This window comes from Papaver somniferum, chromosome 8, assembly GCF_003573695.1.
Source record: "Papaver somniferum cultivar HN1 chromosome 8, ASM357369v1, whole genome shotgun sequence".
Classification (NCBI taxonomy): domain Eukaryota; kingdom Viridiplantae; phylum Streptophyta; class Magnoliopsida; order Ranunculales; family Papaveraceae; genus Papaver; species Papaver somniferum.
Genome location: NC_039365.1, coordinates 126,599,016 through 126,615,595, shown reverse-complemented (window position 1 = coordinate 126,615,595; position 16,580 = coordinate 126,599,016). Strand labels below are relative to the sequence as shown.

The 16,580-nt window shown below is 36.9% G+C and overlaps 2 protein-coding genes across 2 annotated transcripts; one reads left to right on the top strand and one right to left on the bottom strand.

The window, feature by feature from the left end:
* Window positions 1-7,131: 7,131 nt before the first annotated feature.
* LOC113302958 (phosphatidylinositol 4-kinase gamma 5-like) lies at window positions 7,132-10,668 on the top strand. The gene is made up of 2 exons (XM_026551931.1): window positions 7,132-7,357; window positions 8,072-10,668. Exon 2 carries the CDS (start codon window positions 8,330-8,332, stop codon window positions 10,253-10,255), a length of 1,926 nt encoding a protein of 641 aa, XP_026407716.1. The 5' UTR covers window positions 7,132-7,357; window positions 8,072-8,329; the 3' UTR covers window positions 10,256-10,668.
* Window positions 10,669-11,456: 788 nt separating this feature from the next.
* On the bottom strand, window positions 11,457-16,094 carry LOC113302957. Its single transcript, XM_026551930.1, has 3 exons — window positions 15,394-16,094; window positions 13,411-14,815; window positions 11,457-11,812 (listed from the first exon to the last, which is right to left on the bottom strand). Exons 1-3 carry the CDS (start codon window positions 15,811-15,813, stop codon window positions 11,559-11,561), a joined length of 2,079 nt encoding a protein of 692 aa, XP_026407715.1. The 5' UTR covers window positions 15,814-16,094; the 3' UTR covers window positions 11,457-11,558.
* Between the last annotated feature and the right edge of the window lie 486 nt (window positions 16,095-16,580).

The window sequence follows — 16,580 nt, the reverse complement described above, 5'->3', positions numbered from 1 at the left end:
TGGTTCAAGATGTCCGGAAGCTAAGTCCGCATATCCGTACGCGTACTTCCGGAAGTTCACATCCCGTGAATTTCTGCTGGAGTTTGTGAACTGAAAACAAACTCAATCCGGGTACTTAAGTATGCGTACCGGTATGCATACTTGAGTGGGTTATTTTCTAAAAACGGTTTATTCATGAATTAAGACCGTGGCTATAATGTAAGGAATGCATATTTGCAAACCATGGCTATAATGTTCATGAATCGATTCGAGTGAATCAAAATCGTTTTTGTTTCGATTGTGTCGTATATACTTCTATGAGATCTAAGCAATTGAACAACTCTCTAACTAGTTCTTATGAGTCATTTGAACTAGTTATGGTGAAGATGAATAAGGTTGATATGAAAGTGCTCATATGGCTAACCATTGGTTAACTACTGTTGAACCAACTAGGTGTACACGTTTAGGTACGGTTACACAAACCTAAATGAACGTGCATTTCATTTGTGTATAAAAAGATCTAATAATTAAAAGATATTAGCTTGAATCTAATCAGGTTTTCATCTAACGGTGAATATTGAATGCTTTGTTACCAAGGTAGCATTGGTTGAAAACCCTGATTTGAAGACTATATAAAGGAGAACTCTAGCAACTGGGAAACCTAATCCCCACACCTCATGTGTGATACTAGTTGCATAAGCTAGAGTCTATTCTCCTTTAACCTTAGGTTTCTATCGAGACCCTATAGGTTAACGACTTGAAAACTTCATTGGGATTGTGAAGCCAGACCCAACTATTTTCTCTGTAGTTGCGTGATCTGATCTTGTTGTTTCTATCGTATTGAGTACAATTGTAAAATTGGCTCGAGATTAATTTCTCTGATAGGCAAGATTGAAAAGTAGTCACAAACATCTTCGTCTCATCGTTTGTGATTCCAAAATATCTAGTTTCGCCATCATACAATTTAGATTATTGTGAGGTGATTGATATTTCTAGGATGTTCTTCGGGAATATAAGACCGGTATATCAATTGGTTCCTTTTCACCTTGATTTATCAAAAGACGGAACAAAACTCGTTGCTATTTTTGTGGGAGACAGATTTATCTATTCATGTAGACTTTTTTGTGTGATACAGATTTCTTTATTAAAGTCTTCGACTTTGGGTCGTAGCAACTCTTAGTTGTGGGTGAGATCGGCTAATGGAATCAAGTACGTAGTATCCTGCTGGGATCAGAGACGTAAGGAGAGCAACCGTACCTTGGATCAGTGTGAGATCAATTGGGGTTCAACTACAGTCCAGACCGAAGTTAGTTTGTAGTAGGCTAGTGTCTGTAGCGGCTTAATACAATGTGTGTTCAATCTGGACTAGGTCCCGGGGTTTTTCTGCATTTGCGGTTTCCTCGTTAGCAAAACTTCTGATGTCTGTGTTATTTCTTTTCCGCATTATATTTTGTTATATAATTGAAATATCTCAGGTTGTGCGTTGAATCGATCAATTGGTAAATCCAACCTTTGGTTGTTGATTGAAATTGATTGATCCTTGAACATTGGTCTTTGGTACCGTTCAAGTTAATTTCTCTTGTATTCAATTAGACTTGCAGATTGCTATTTGCTTTAGTAAACATTGAATCGAGAAAATGAGATATAACTCCTTTATATAATTTTCTTAAGATTGAGTCTGACTGTCTAGTTGATTCTCTTGAAAGTATATTGGAGTTAGTCCATACAGATTGCTAAGCGAAATATTGGGTGAGGTTGTTAGACCCCAACTTTTTCAAACTTGAATGTTCTCTCTTGTTGTAAACCAACAAAGTGTAGAAAAAGCACATGTTTAGATAATGCTTTTGTTCCTATCTCTTATATTTAAATTTCTTTTCTTCCTTTAACCCTAACCTTTCATTTGGTTATCAATTTTCAATATTTTGTATAATGTGATGAAATTATCAAACAATTAACTTCCAACTAAAATTATGAAAGTAAAAACCTCAGTCATTTATACTTCATATATAAATTGAATTTTTCAGCAGCAATCTTAATTTTGATTTGAATTAATCTTTCCATTCATCTAATTTAATATAGTTGTTCGTTTTTGTTTCATTAATTTTCTTACTTATTCAATTTCTTATTCTTGATTGTATATTTTGCAGAAGTGTTACTTTCTTGGGTTAGATATAAATGAAAAATCAAGGGTCTAACAACCACACCCAATATTTCGTTTAGGCAATCTGTATGGACTAACTCCAATATAATTCCAAGAGAATCAACTAGACAATCAGACTCAATCAAGGAAAATATATCCAAGAGTTATATCTCAATTTATCAAATCAATCTACAGTCGGTAGAAATTTGTGATCCGGATCAATATGAGAAATAACCTGGATGGTACCAAAGACCAATATCTAAGCGTCAATCAATTCCAACCAACAACCAAAGGTACCAATTGACTGAACTACGCACAACCTGTGATATTTCAATTACATAGAACATATAACGCGAAAAATAAATAACACAGACACCAGAAGTTTTGTTAACGAGGAAACCGCAAATGCAGAAAAACCCCGGGACCTAGTCCAGATTTGAACACCACACTGTATTAATCCACTACAGACTCTAGCCTAGTACAAGTTAAATTCAGACTAGAATGTAGTTGAGACCTAACTAATCTCACACTGATTAAGGTACAGTGGCGTTCCTTATGCCTCTGAATCCCAACAAGGACTCTACGCACTTGATTCCCTTAGATGATCTCATCCACAACTAAGAGTTGCTGCCACCCAAAGTCGAAGACTTGATAAACAAATCTGTCTCACACATAAAAGTCTATTTTAATAGATAAATATGTCTCCCACAGAAATACCTACAAAGTTTTGTTCTGTGTTTTGATAAATCAAGGTGAACAGGAACCAATTGATAATCCGGTCTTATATTCCCGAAGAGCATCCTAGAAATATCAATCACCTCACAATAACTTAATTATATGGTAGTAGAACGAGTTATTGTGGAATCACAAAGAATGAGACGAAGAGCTTTGTGACTACTTTTTATATCTTACCTATCGGAGATAAATCTCAAGCAAATCTTACAGAAGATAATACTCAATAAGATATAACAAAGTAAGATCAGAACACGCAACTACTGAGAAAATATTTGGGTCTGGATTCAGAATCCCAATGAAGTATTTAAGTCGTTAACCTATAATGGTTTCAGGAAAAACTTAGGTTAAAGGAGAATCGACTCTAGTCGCAACTAGTATCACACAAGAGGTGTGGGGATTAGGTTTCCCAGTTGCTAGAGTTCTCCCCTATATATTCTTCAAATCGGGGTTTGCAATCAATGTTACCTTGGTAACAAAGCATTCAAACCTTAGTTATAGGATTTAAGGAAGTTAAAAATAAAACATGACATACATAAATCAGTTTGAAGGTGGTTATTGTGAACGACGTGTCAGCTAGATAGGAGGGGCCTCTTATTCTAAGTATGTGCCCCGTTACCATCATAGCTGGACCGGTTATCTAACACTATACACATTAACTTTAGAAAATCAAAATTGTTTACACGAAATGGCAAGAACACTAAGAGATGTCATAATTAATTCAGTAAGTAAAATACGATACTAGAACACCAGTAACATATAACAACAAACTCAGCTGATTATCCTGTGAAATAGCATACGTCACAGGTCATCCCCTATTTATCAGTTACATATGACCATCACACCGTCATTCTCTTAAATGTTCATAACTGATCCCACTACTCATTACTTTCTCGTCGTGGATGTGTTACCATGTCATATATTACTGTTGTTTGCGGATAAAAATGATTTACTGGTTTGTTGGTTAAAGTGGTGGAGTAGGCAAGTTATTCAGGCTAACCTTAATTAAGGTGCTTGTAAAAGCCTAACAAAAGCCTTTAATATGAAGCTAGTCAAAAACTCATAGAAATATTTAAGTGTCCCGTTAGTATTAAGTAGAAGCAAATCTGAATTTTTCATCTTATTTCCTAATATTTTGGCAGCATACCAAAGACCTGGAAGGGTAAAACTATGAACCAGTCTGTCAGAATTAATATGGTTAAGCATGTACTTACTGCTCTCCCATCTTGCTCTCCCATCTTATCAAATGAGTTGTTTTAAAATTCCAAAATGTCTTTTTAATAAAATGGATACCATCCAAGGGGATTTCTGGTGGAGTCACCAGCAACATAAGGGTATTAAGTTTATAGATTGGCACCATGTTTGTAAACCTAAAGGTATATGAGGTATTTCCTTTAGAAATTTAGAAGTTCTTAACAATGCCGTGCTTACTAAACTTGCTTGAAGGCCGCTATGGGTAAAAATTGCAAAGAGTAAATAATTTAGAGAAAATAATCGATATTCTTCATCTTGACAAACTTGAGGACGATGTTCTTGTGCCTCAAGAGGTATTTATTCTGGATTTTTTACCATCAAGCAGTAATCTTATTGGACTGTTAGATATGCTACTAAAATTAAAGTTAGGTTAGATTATTGGGTTACTGATTTAGATAGCCCACATGAACTAGTTAATGGTTTATCTAATTTTGATATTATTACAATGATCTGTGATTTGTTTCTTCAAGGTACAATAAATTGGAATGCAAGTATAGTTAACAGTATTTTTGATCAGGAAATTTTGAGGAAAAATTCTTTCTATGCATGCTCCTAATATTGGAGTAGCTACCCTAGTTTGGAAGCCTGACAGGAATGTGAAATTCTCAGTCACGAGTGCTTAGAATAAACTTTATAATGCTCAGAATAGGAATTATGTCAATAATGCTCAAGGAAACAATGATGTTTGGAAACACTTATGGCAATATTTTTTTAATTTTTTTTGCCGAATCACACGAATTTTATTAAAAATGGGGAAAACCACATGAACTTGTGGCAATAAGAGCTTTGGTTAGGTATTTATCACTCTGATATTATCGTCTTCATGAACCCAGCAGAGAAAGTGTATAGTTGAGATCATTAATCACTCATACTTGAAGTTCATGTGACTTACCTTCTATCTCATAAGTACAACCATCAAGGAAGGTTATGTTAAGGTTGACCGAACAAGCCATATTTTATAAGAGTTATTTTAAAATCGCCACCGAGAAAATAATAAAGAGATATGTATCCCGTCATGTGAAAATTATGTAGATCTAATCACCAAGTTTTTATCAACAACAATATTCAAAAGCTAGTTCATGGGATTAGAATGTGACATTTGGACTAGCAGTAAACTCAACATGCTTAAATCAGAGAAAGATAATCTTGGATCTTGACGTGTTGTACTCTTTTCCCTTCGTCAAGATTTTTTGATCCTTGGGGTTTTTCCTTGTCAAGGTTTTAACGAGGCAACTTGTGCCTAATCGCTTTTCAACATTGTACTTTGTTTTCTTTTGCCATATATGAATTTTGCTGACAGGGTTTTCACAAAGCAATCGCTGAAAATAGTGGATCCATGGACGGGATGGGATTATATTATTAAATTGTTTGAATCATGAGACTTTGATAATCTTTCATGCAAGTTTATCTTTGCACTAGCTGCGTGCAAAAAAGCAAATATGTTTCCTTTTTAGAACCAAATATGTGCAACTTTTCATGTTAGAGTAACATAATGCTTGACACATTAAGTTAACGCTGCCATGAGACTAACTCTTTTGAGTTCACTACAATGTTTTTTTTTGTTGTTGTTGAAATCATTACTACAATGTACTCGGTAACCTTTATTCATGAATGTAACCATTTCAAATTTCTTTCTCCTCTATAGTTTCTTCTCAAAGCCTAAAAAAAACTCACCATCATCAACGGTTATTGCTCAGATATAGTTCATTTTGGACTAGATCTGAGCAGGTTTTCCAATCTTCTTGTTTGTTTAGTTAGCTAGGAATTTATGTTAGATTTATTTAAGTTTTGTTTCAATCTACATTGTTTTTAGGAGATTTTTATGGTGTTTTTATGGGTTTTTTTTGCCAATTTTTGTGTCTTCTCCTTTACGGAAACTCTCTATGCGCTCTCATACTGTTTCTTTTTAATTTTAATGGAGATTTTGGGTGAAAGTTCAAGTGTGGTGATCAAGATCCAAGACTTTGGACATACTCTCATATTTGTATGAGAATATCTCTTTTCCAAGAAGAAAAAACCTTATCAAAATGATTGGATTATACTCCAAAACCATTCTCTTTATATTCATATTGCTTGGTACTTTTATTGGTAGTTCGTTATTTTTCTTCACGAATTACTCTTTTTTAGTATCTTTTAATTGTATTTCGATCTTTAATCTCAATGTTCCTAAAATCCATGTAATCTCTATATTATCATGAATGAAATTCACTAGAAAAAAAAAAAGAAAGAAAAAACTTTATCAGTGCCACCTCTTGATTTAACAAGAAATATCTCTCTCATTCTCTTGTACTCTTCCACTATTACTTGAGATAATCAATTACTACTTGTTAGTGTCAAGTAGTAGCTTAATTATTAAGAATCTTTACGGGGGAGAGAGGATAGAGTTTAGCCAAGCCAATGAAAATGATTTAAGATTGGGGTCACCCACGTGCATCCTCTGCTTATAGATGATTCTTAAAGTGTATAACACTTATTATAGTTCTACAGATATCCCTTCCATGCTCGCCACGAACAGGCACAAGACTGGTCGTGCTTCCAAACTTTGTAAGTTGCTTGCAACCCAATAAAGGGTTCTTTACTTCTTAGATTTGTAACCGAGTAAAAAAATACTTCTTAGATTTGTAGAGGGGTATTCTTTTTTTTTTTTGGTAGCAAGAGGGGTATTCTCGTCTCGCCCGAAACTTTAATACTTTCTAGAACCCGAAATTAAGGGCGAGTTTGGGTGCTCGAAAAGATCGCATAAGTACAGTTTTCGTAGGTGAAAGTGAAACTGCCTATGAGATTCAGTATTAACAGTTTCTCAGTAATAACAAAACATTTACCACGTCATCACCCAGTTGATTATATCCACGTCACCATCAATTAATCATTAAATTACATCCTACGGTTTATATCATATCACTGTAATATTTCTGCGGCTACGATTGAAATTTCTAGAGTCTTCCACTTAGAGAGAGGAAGTTTTCCGAACTACAGTTTGTATTTAAAACCCTCATTTCTTCTTCTTCCTATTAAGTTGAGAAAAGAAAAAGATTTCAGAGAGTGAAGAGTGAAAATTTTGATTTTGTCTTTTCAAACGAGAAGAAGGTTTCAGACAGTACGTATTCACAGAATCTTAACCGTCGTAACTTTCTTTTTCTATGATTTAAAGCCGTAGATCTCCGATCGTCTTCTTGTTTACAAATGTCATAGACATCAGATATTTGTTTTCTTCTTCTGCTTCGTGTTGTTTCAGAAGATCTTCAGATTTTGGTAAGTCTTACCTTCTTCTTTTTTCCGAACACAGTTTGTTCTTCATTTTGATTCTTCTATTGAATTTGATTGATCCTTATGATTTAGAAAGTAGTAATTATTGTTTTGAATTCGTTAAGATTCGGTGATGGATTCAACTCTGTTAGAAATATATTTATTGGATCTGTGGATAGACTAAGGTTACGATCACTGAGAATGGTAATTTGTACGGTTCGGATGCATTTGTGTATACTCTGTTTCAGAATATTGCTTCAGTTACTTGTTTTTTTTTTATTGTTTTGCTTTTCCAATCTTCGCTGTGGAAAAAAGAAAATTTTTACTTAAAGTCAGCCTCTGATCGATCTGTCAATAGAAGTTGATGTAATTTGAATTTCTATATTATCATTTTTGTTTTGAAGTTATCCGTTACTTTTTCGTTCTGATTTTATATTGATAGGATAAACAAATGAATATCTGTACCTAACAGATTTCGCTTGTTCAACTTTATTTCGCTTCCAGTAGAAGCAATAATATATTAGTATTGCTTTATGCTCAACCAGTTGCAAAAATTCGCTCAATGCAGAAAAGAGAAATAGACTTGTCTGTGAATCTCGGATTCTGTTTCTTCTGTTGTTTCTGGATGTAGAATAATTAGAATCTGGTTCCTGTCCATTGTTTTTTTTTGATAGATTTTTGTTAATAAAGATTTTCTAATTAGATGTTTTGGTTTATCAGTGATCAGATGGCCGCTTCAATGTAGAGATCTTCCTGGTTTTTAATCTCTCTCGTCTGGTGTTGTATTTTATGATGTGAAGATTGTAGAAGCAATTCAAATTATCCTGTTGATTAATGATTGTGTTGGACTGGGTGTCTTTCTTTCACTCCTATTACCGGCCTTTGAGCTTGGTGTGTGCTTTGGAGAGAACGGGAATCTCTCCTGCAACAGCCATCTTCGCCGTCAGCCTTGCAAACCACTAGTTGTTCCTACATTCCATGTCTCCTAATTTGGACAGTGCAATTCAGACGCAGATGGCAGTGGCGCTGTTGAATGGCTCCATAAATAGTGAATACCATGGGAACAATAGGGGAGAAGGAAAGCCGAAGGGGAAAAGGCGGATCTTTGTGCAAACTGATACTGGTTGTGTCTTAGGGTTGGACTTAGATCGGCGTGATAATGCACATACGGTGAAGAGGACGCTGCAGCTGGCGCTTAATGTACCAACTGATGAGAGCTCATTGACTTTTGGTGATTTGGTTTTGAATAGTGATCTCAGCGCTGTTCGTACTGATTCCCCGCTACTCCTCATGAGGAATTTTATGCATCGAAGTTCATCAACACCATGCCTGTCACCTACTGGAAGGGATCTGCTGCAGAGGGATCAGAGTGGTGTAATTGAAATACTGGGTCGCTCTGGTTCTGGTAGCTTTGTTCGAATGAAGCCTCTTGTTAAGGACATGGTGAAGGCCATTAAGAATGGAGTTGATCCAATTCCTGTTCATAGTGGGCTTGGAGGTGCATACTATTTTAGAAACAAGGTAGGTGAGAGTGTTGCAATTGTGAAGCCTACTGATGAAGAGCCCTTTGCACCAAATAATCCAAAAGGGTTTATTGGGAAAGCTCTTGGTCAGCCAGGACTAAAAAGGTCTGTAAGGGTTGGTGAGACGGGGTTTCGAGAAGTTGCAGCCTACCTTCTGGACTATGGTCACTTTGCTAATGTGCCCCCAACAGCACTCGTCAAGATCACGCACTCAATTTTTAATATAAATGATGGTGTGAACTGCAAGAAGGCAAATGAGAGGAAAACTGCTAGTAAAATAGCATCATGTCAGCAGTTCATCCGTCATGATTTTGATGCCAGTGATCATGGGACATCAAATTTCCCTGTTTCTGATGTACATAGGATTGGGATATTGGATGTTAGGATCTTCAATACTGACAGGCATGCTGGGAATCTTCTGGTGCGAAAGCTCGACGGGGTGGGTGCTTTTGGTCAGGTCGAACTCGTTCCAATTGATCATGGACTCTGCCTTCCAGAGAACTTGGAAGATCCGTACTTCGAGTGGATCCATTGGCCACAAGCATCGATTCCGTTCACGGAGTATGAGCTCGGGTACATAGCAAACCTTGATCCAGTTAAAGATTCTGAAATGCTAAGAATGGAGCTGCCAATGATTCGAGAAGCATGTCTTCGCGTATTGTTTCTGTGTACCATTTTCCTTAAAGAAGCAGCAGCTTTTGGTCTTTGTCTTGGTGAGATTGGTGAGATGATGAGTAGGGAATTCAGGAGTCGTGATGAGGAACCAAGTGAGCTAGAAATGATATGCATGAACGCAAGGAGGCTTATAAAAGAAAAAGAAATTTTATTGACTCCTGATTTTGATGTTGTAGATGAAGATGAGTATCAGTTTGACATAGATGAAGAGGAAACTGAATCAGCATCCAAGATTGTAGATGATTCTATTATGAAAGAAACATTTCATGTTGGTTTAAGAGGTTGGCCTGGTTGGAACCCTCTCTCCAAACTAGAAGAGAGTGTCGAGGAGGATGGAAGTGAAGAAGCTGAAGAACCAGCAAAACAAGTCTCTATTACTGGTCTTACAACACAGTCCTCGCTAGTCCGAACTGTTTCCAAGCTCTCGAAGTCGCTGAAGAATACAACTTTGGGTGAAAATGATTCATGGTTCCAAGGAAGTCGATTGGAGGGGACAATGTCTGGCCAGTCATCAGGGAACAGAAGTGCTAACGAGCAGCTTCCTGGAAGTGCAAGCTTTGTCACTTTCGCTGACATGAATGACGAGGAGTGGGGAGCATTCCTTGAGAAATTCCAAGAGCTGCTTTACCCTGCATTTGCAAGCCGTAAGTCAGGCAGTGTTGGGCAAAGGCAGAGGCAGAGGCTCGGGACATCTTGTCAGTTTTGAGTAGACTGAGTTAATGAGACCAGTTAACCGTTTGCTTGATCTAAAAAAGAAATAGAAAAGAAAAAGAAACGAAAAGAAGAAAGTGGAGTTGGTTATGTGAGTTAGCAAGTGATATGCTACTTCTACGGTTTTGTTTTGTTTTCAGGATGTGTCCCTGGGCAGACTGGTATTCTAGTTGATATAGTTGGAATAGTAGTGTAGAAGGGATGTAAATATTTTATTAGGAGTCTGGATGATGATGGAGAGGTAGAAATCATTAAGCTTACTGAAGAAGCTGATGATGATCTCCTATCTTTGTATTTCTCTTCCACTGTGTTTTAGCGACTTGTTTAGAAATACTAATATAATAGAACATCGTTGTACATTGTAATGGAGGAGCCAAATATATACGAATGCCCGATGTTCTACGTTGATTCTCTTGTGTCATTGCTGTCTTGATTTGCTTTGGTCGATTATTTGGCTTCATGTCCCAATGAGTCCACTGTTTGTAACCATCGTTTCGGAAGCTAATTTCCCACCTTGGAAGATTGAGAAATTATTGCTTGAGACGAAAGAGGAGCCAGCTTGAACCATGTGTGAGCAGTTGCCCACCCAGCCCAACTGGCTTCGACCTTCACCCCTGTTAGGGAGACATTGTTAATTACTTAACTAATCAAATAAAACATGTCACATTAACACTCTATCAAGGAGTGTGCACAAAAATGTACGCCACCAACATCCCCCTTTAGTGGTTTGTTGAGCTAACTCCCTAATCAAGGACGGTTGGTATTTTGCTCAGAGTAGGTGAGACTGTTAAGTCTCAAGACACCAAACTTCTACTAGATATGGTTTGGATGGGGTCTTTATCAATGAACAAATGGTTTGGTCTTCCTTGTAAAAAATACTCTAATCTATCTTGCCACTATGTTTGATTCCAAATGGATGAGCTTTACATAACAAAAGAACAAAAATTAGAACAGTTGGAAAACTGTTTTATAGGTATCATCAATCAAAATGGTATAATACTAAATATACCATTCTGTTTGTTAAACTGAAATGGTAAATATACCATTCTGTTTTAGCTATTCCTATATTTAACCTCCCAGAGTATCAAACGTGGCGCGCTGTGTTTCAAACTGCACCAAGTATTCTACCGTAGTTTAACATACCTGCAAGCCCTAGGACAATATGGAAGGAATAACTAGAATCGTGCAAATTTGAATGAACAACATAAAAAAACTTTGATTGAAAGCCAAAATGCTATTTACATGCTTGTAAACCAGGACACTGAACAAGTAAGGCAGGACTAACAAGAATCCCGAGTTTAAGTAAACGAAGCAACTTTCTCAGTCAAGATGGAGTTAACTACATCTTTTACAAAACCATGAAAGCAGTCTGTGCAAGAACTGTGCATTAGATCCAACATATGAAGCTGTTGTTGACGGCTTCGAGTAACAGTATGGCTGCATGCCAGATGAGGATAGGGTTGACGGACACTTGACTTTGAATGTTCTAATCCACATGCTGCCAAGACAGTATGAGTTGACACCTTAGCAATTTTCTTGAATTCATTAAAACCTGCAAATGCAACATCGCACACATCAGGAACTGGCTTCATCCAATTGATGGTTTTAACTTTGAATCAGCTAATTTTTTAATGAACAAAAGGCAAAGACTGCTGCAATCTGGATCATGAATTAACAGATTCAAGTTTAATTTCCAAAAGTACTTCTTAAGGTGATGAGGTATATTCAGCAGTAAACATATATTTGGTGCCTTATAAGTCTGTAGGTGTATTTCCTTGTTTAGTTTCAGGTCTTAGGAGTTTCATTTTCTTTTACTCTGTTTGGGTAGGTTTCTAGGCTCTGTACCCTCGTTCCTTTTTTATTCCTTTGTAATTAAGTTTCTGAGTTCAATATAACTACATCAGATCAAGCAAAAGCACTAAACATATACAAAGAAGGAATTAGATATTTCCTTCAAAGGACCAAGGTCAAGAGCTTAACCTTGCGAAAATGTGTACTTAGAGCGTCCACAGTGGTGCGAGTATAACCAAAGACCAAAGACTAAAAAAAAAGACCAAATTTGGGTTTAGTCCGTCATGTGGCGTAGTGGGAAAAGAGTATATTTGGTCGCGCGTTGATAAACATTACGCCTGGGATCAGGCGTTGGTAAAGATAACGGCCGAATGGGGCGTTGGTAAAGATAACGCGCGAGTGGGGCGTTGGTATAGTATACGCTTCAGAAACAAAAAAAAAAAAAAATGGGGCGGAGGTATAAAGCCCGCCCCATGTAAGTTTTGAAAATTTATGAAAGTGGGGCGTTAAGTATATCAACGCCCCGTTTCGGGCGTATATTATATCAACGCCCCATCGGGCGTACATTATATCAACGCCCCGTTTCAGGCGTACATTATATCAACGCCCCGTTTCATGCGTACATTATATCAACGCCCGATGAATGGCGGAGATTATATCAACGCCCGATGTGTAGCGGAGATTATATCAACGCCCGACTATATTTGGATTTGGTCCTGATCCCAGATCAAATTTGGTCTGGATTTTACTCTTTGATCAAATTTTGATCGATGGTCCGTCCCACTACGCCAGCCCACTCGACTGAAAATTTGGGTTTACTCGTCCATTGCAGTTGCTCTTAGGGTGATAAAGGAAATAAGCAAGTGAAAAAGAAATGAGTGCTCATGATGACTAAAGTGAAACCCTCCTATCTGAATTCTTTTAATGGAGAGAAACAATCAAACACTAAAACACATGACGGGCTAAGCTCAACTCTTTTAAGTGAAACCCAGTTCATTAGTCTTGTCAAACTAGAAACAGACAAAAAACATAAGGGGTTTTCTTTTGCATCATTCCAACTGAGAGTTAAGCTCAACTCTCTTAAGTGACAATGCTGTCTAAAAATTAGTTTTAGGCAGGGGAGTCAAAAATGTTCAGCTCAACTCTCTTAAGTGACAATGCTGTCTAAAAATTAGTTTTAGGCAGGGGAGTCAAAAATGTTCGCTCATGACAATAACGCTCATTCATTGTTAGTAGACATTAACTTTTGCACACAACTATGAACATATTATGATAAAAAACAGAACTAGCATATTGTTGATCATATAAGGCAATCAGAAAAGAATTAGAGAAACTCAGATTTCACAAAAGAGATCATACCTAATTTTTTGCCTTTACTCAATTGCTTCAAATTCAGTTTAACCAAAGACTGGATTTCACTCTTGGCACAATCCGCGCTTGGCGTAGCACTGGAAGAAGTTTTACCCAACACGCAGTTTTCCTTTAGAGGCTCTGCCTTGCAGCTAGAATGTGCACCACCATCTGATCTGCTAATAAGTAACTTAGAAATTCCATGGGATGACTTGTCGTGAGAAACTACAGCATCAACCCTAGCCCGTTTATTAATACCGTTCAAGTAGGACTCTTGGTTGACCTGTGTAGGATTTTTTTTTCCCTTTTTATGAAGAGTGTCTAATTGGTCAAACATCTGGACTTGTTTAGGAAATGCCAATCCACAATATTTTGATGCATGAATAGTACTTGGACCCCCATTCTGCCTTTTCAAAGTTTCTTCGATTGCATGCTTGAACGGCTTTTCTTTCTCAAAAATTGGAGATTTAGAGTTTGTACAAGCTATTATTTCCTCACACCTAATGTTTTTATCGGATGCAAATCCTTTAAGATCCTTTTGTTGGGGAGATTGGACTTCTAATCTAGAACTATTTAAGTTAGTAACAGTTGCATCTGCCTGCGTGTTTCTCTTACCTAATTGATGCTTAGAAACACAATGAGTAGTTTTACCTTCACGTGCCTGTTGAACCGATTTGGCAATATCCAACATCTTCCATGCTTTATCAGTATCATAAGGGTTTTTTTTGTTTGACAAGTTTTCAGCGACATTCTTATTGTTGGTATTCTGCGAACAACTCGAAGACTGTGATTGGCTTGTCTTGGCATCAAATACTTTACTGCCAGGTATCTTACTATTCCTGCTTCCAGAGGTAGAAGAAAATTGCAATGATCCATTTCTCAAAGCATCCCAGTTTTCACGAAAGATTTTAATATGACTCTGAACATCACGGCGATGACATGCTATCTTCATACTAGAGTCAGTAACCATAGTTCCAGCATTGATTTTCTTTTCTCTGGCAGTAGTGGGTGAGATTTGACAGCTTTGCGCATCCCTGCAGTCAATTAAACGTCTCGCACCAAGATCAGTCACTTTAATATCTGCACCAATGTCCCTATTATGGACAGTACGATAGGGTCCTCGTACAATTTCAGATATTGTAACACTTTCACCAGCCTCCGAGTTTCGATCATCAGAATCGGTATCAAGTTGACTATTGCAGTGATTATCCATACAAATAGTACAATCGTGACAATACCAATTACCTTCAGGTACTGTGGAACCCAACCCAACACAATATGTATGAGCAGCAGAGTCACAGAGATCACAAAGTAATAAGAGATTTTCATCCAGAGAGCTTTGGCATTCAGCACAATTCGTTCGACCATAGGGATCGGAAGGCCCAGTTGACACATTACCAAGAGGATGCCAAACCTACAAACGAACCCACGATTACGATTACGATTACAATTCAGAAGCTCATTACTTGATCATCTTTTGAATAAATAACATGAAAGCTCGTTAATAGTCGTCTTTTTAAATAAACGGGAGAATGAAGAAGTGCAAATGCAATTAAACTTTTCATCATGGAACTTATCATCCAGACCAACTTAAGCAAACAACTAACATCTCAGAATTTATTACTTGTTTAATATGGCAGAACCGGAGGTTTTACACGGCTCCATTTTGTTGCATTAAGATTGGGTCAGGGTATCTAGAGCAAACCACACAGCGCCTCTACAAAGCTTAAGTTAGCTTAAGATCACATATGAGATACTACAAAAGTACATGTTCAGTTAGTTCCTTTCTTTCTTAGCCAACCTAAGGCAGTGTGAAATAAGTGATTAGACATTGCACTAGTTTTGTTCTTCCTAAAGATTTCAGGGTACTAAATACTTAACGGGATTGTGTTGTGCATAATATTCACCAGCTAAAACTGTGATTTTTAAAAATAATAAGTTTAAGCATAAACAAACACAAATTAGAATCAGAAACGATGAAAGAAGACTGACCTGATCACGAGTAGGAACATTAACTATCCGTTCGTTCATAAAAACTCCATCTTTAGGTGGACGAATAATGGTATTGAATCTCTGTTTGCATAAAGGGCAACGAGATTCACATTTAGACCATTCCATTATACATACAAAGCAAAAATAGTGATTACAACTATCAATTGAACCCTTAATCGATTTTCCATCTTCTTCTGAGAAACAAATTCCACAGACATTATCAGATTTACTATCCATTCTTTCTTCTTCTTCTTCGATTTTCTCTTTCCCTTTCGAGTTTGAATTTGGTGATTCAGCTACCAATTTTCGACGCTTGTTGGGTGACGAAGCGAACTCGATATCAATATCAAATGCTTGTTGTTGTTGCTGTTGTTTTTCTTCCATTAAGGATTCTCTGATGTATTCCGAACCATTCTCCATTGTTGATCCAGAAGATAGTACTAAAGACGAAAACCTAAGAAAGGAAAGAATCTGTTAAGGATTTACTGTGGCCGTGTTTCTGGATTTAACTAGATTAGATATCAAAACCTAACCACAGAGGACTTGGATTGCTGTTTCCAAAGTTACCGCATAAACTCCCAAGATTAACAACATTGAAATATACTCCAAGAAAACGGATTCTATTTGTTGTTCGCCGCTTTGGGTTGTGGAGATTTTTATTTTCCGCCTATTTTGGGTATTTTTGGGACCATTCCCAAAAATATAATCATAACCTCTGTTTCATAAGTTTAAGTCAATCTCCCCTCCTTTAAAATGCTAATAGGTGATTCGGATGGTGATAGAGGAGCAGCTTTTCGACTTTTTTAAGTCAACAAGTCGAAAGTCAGTTTGGGCGTGCCAACTTAGGACAACTTATATAAGCAAAAGAACAACTTCTTTTTGGAGCAAAAGAAATTGGCTTCTGACTTTTCTCAGAAGCTGCTTCTATAACTTCTTCTGGATAAACGTATCCTATTTTATATTTTCTTTCCTTCCGTAAACACTTTCAAAGGAAAACATAAATCAAAGTACAAATAGCCTCCCATACATCATTTAAAGATCCAAACTAACAATGTAATAGAAATCTAAAATACACCAGAAGAACAAATGGAAATGCACCCGAAACCATACCCTTTAGACATAGAAATGACATAATTTGCCAATGTTATCCACTACCTGAACACACTCAAATGAACACAATCCTTAAA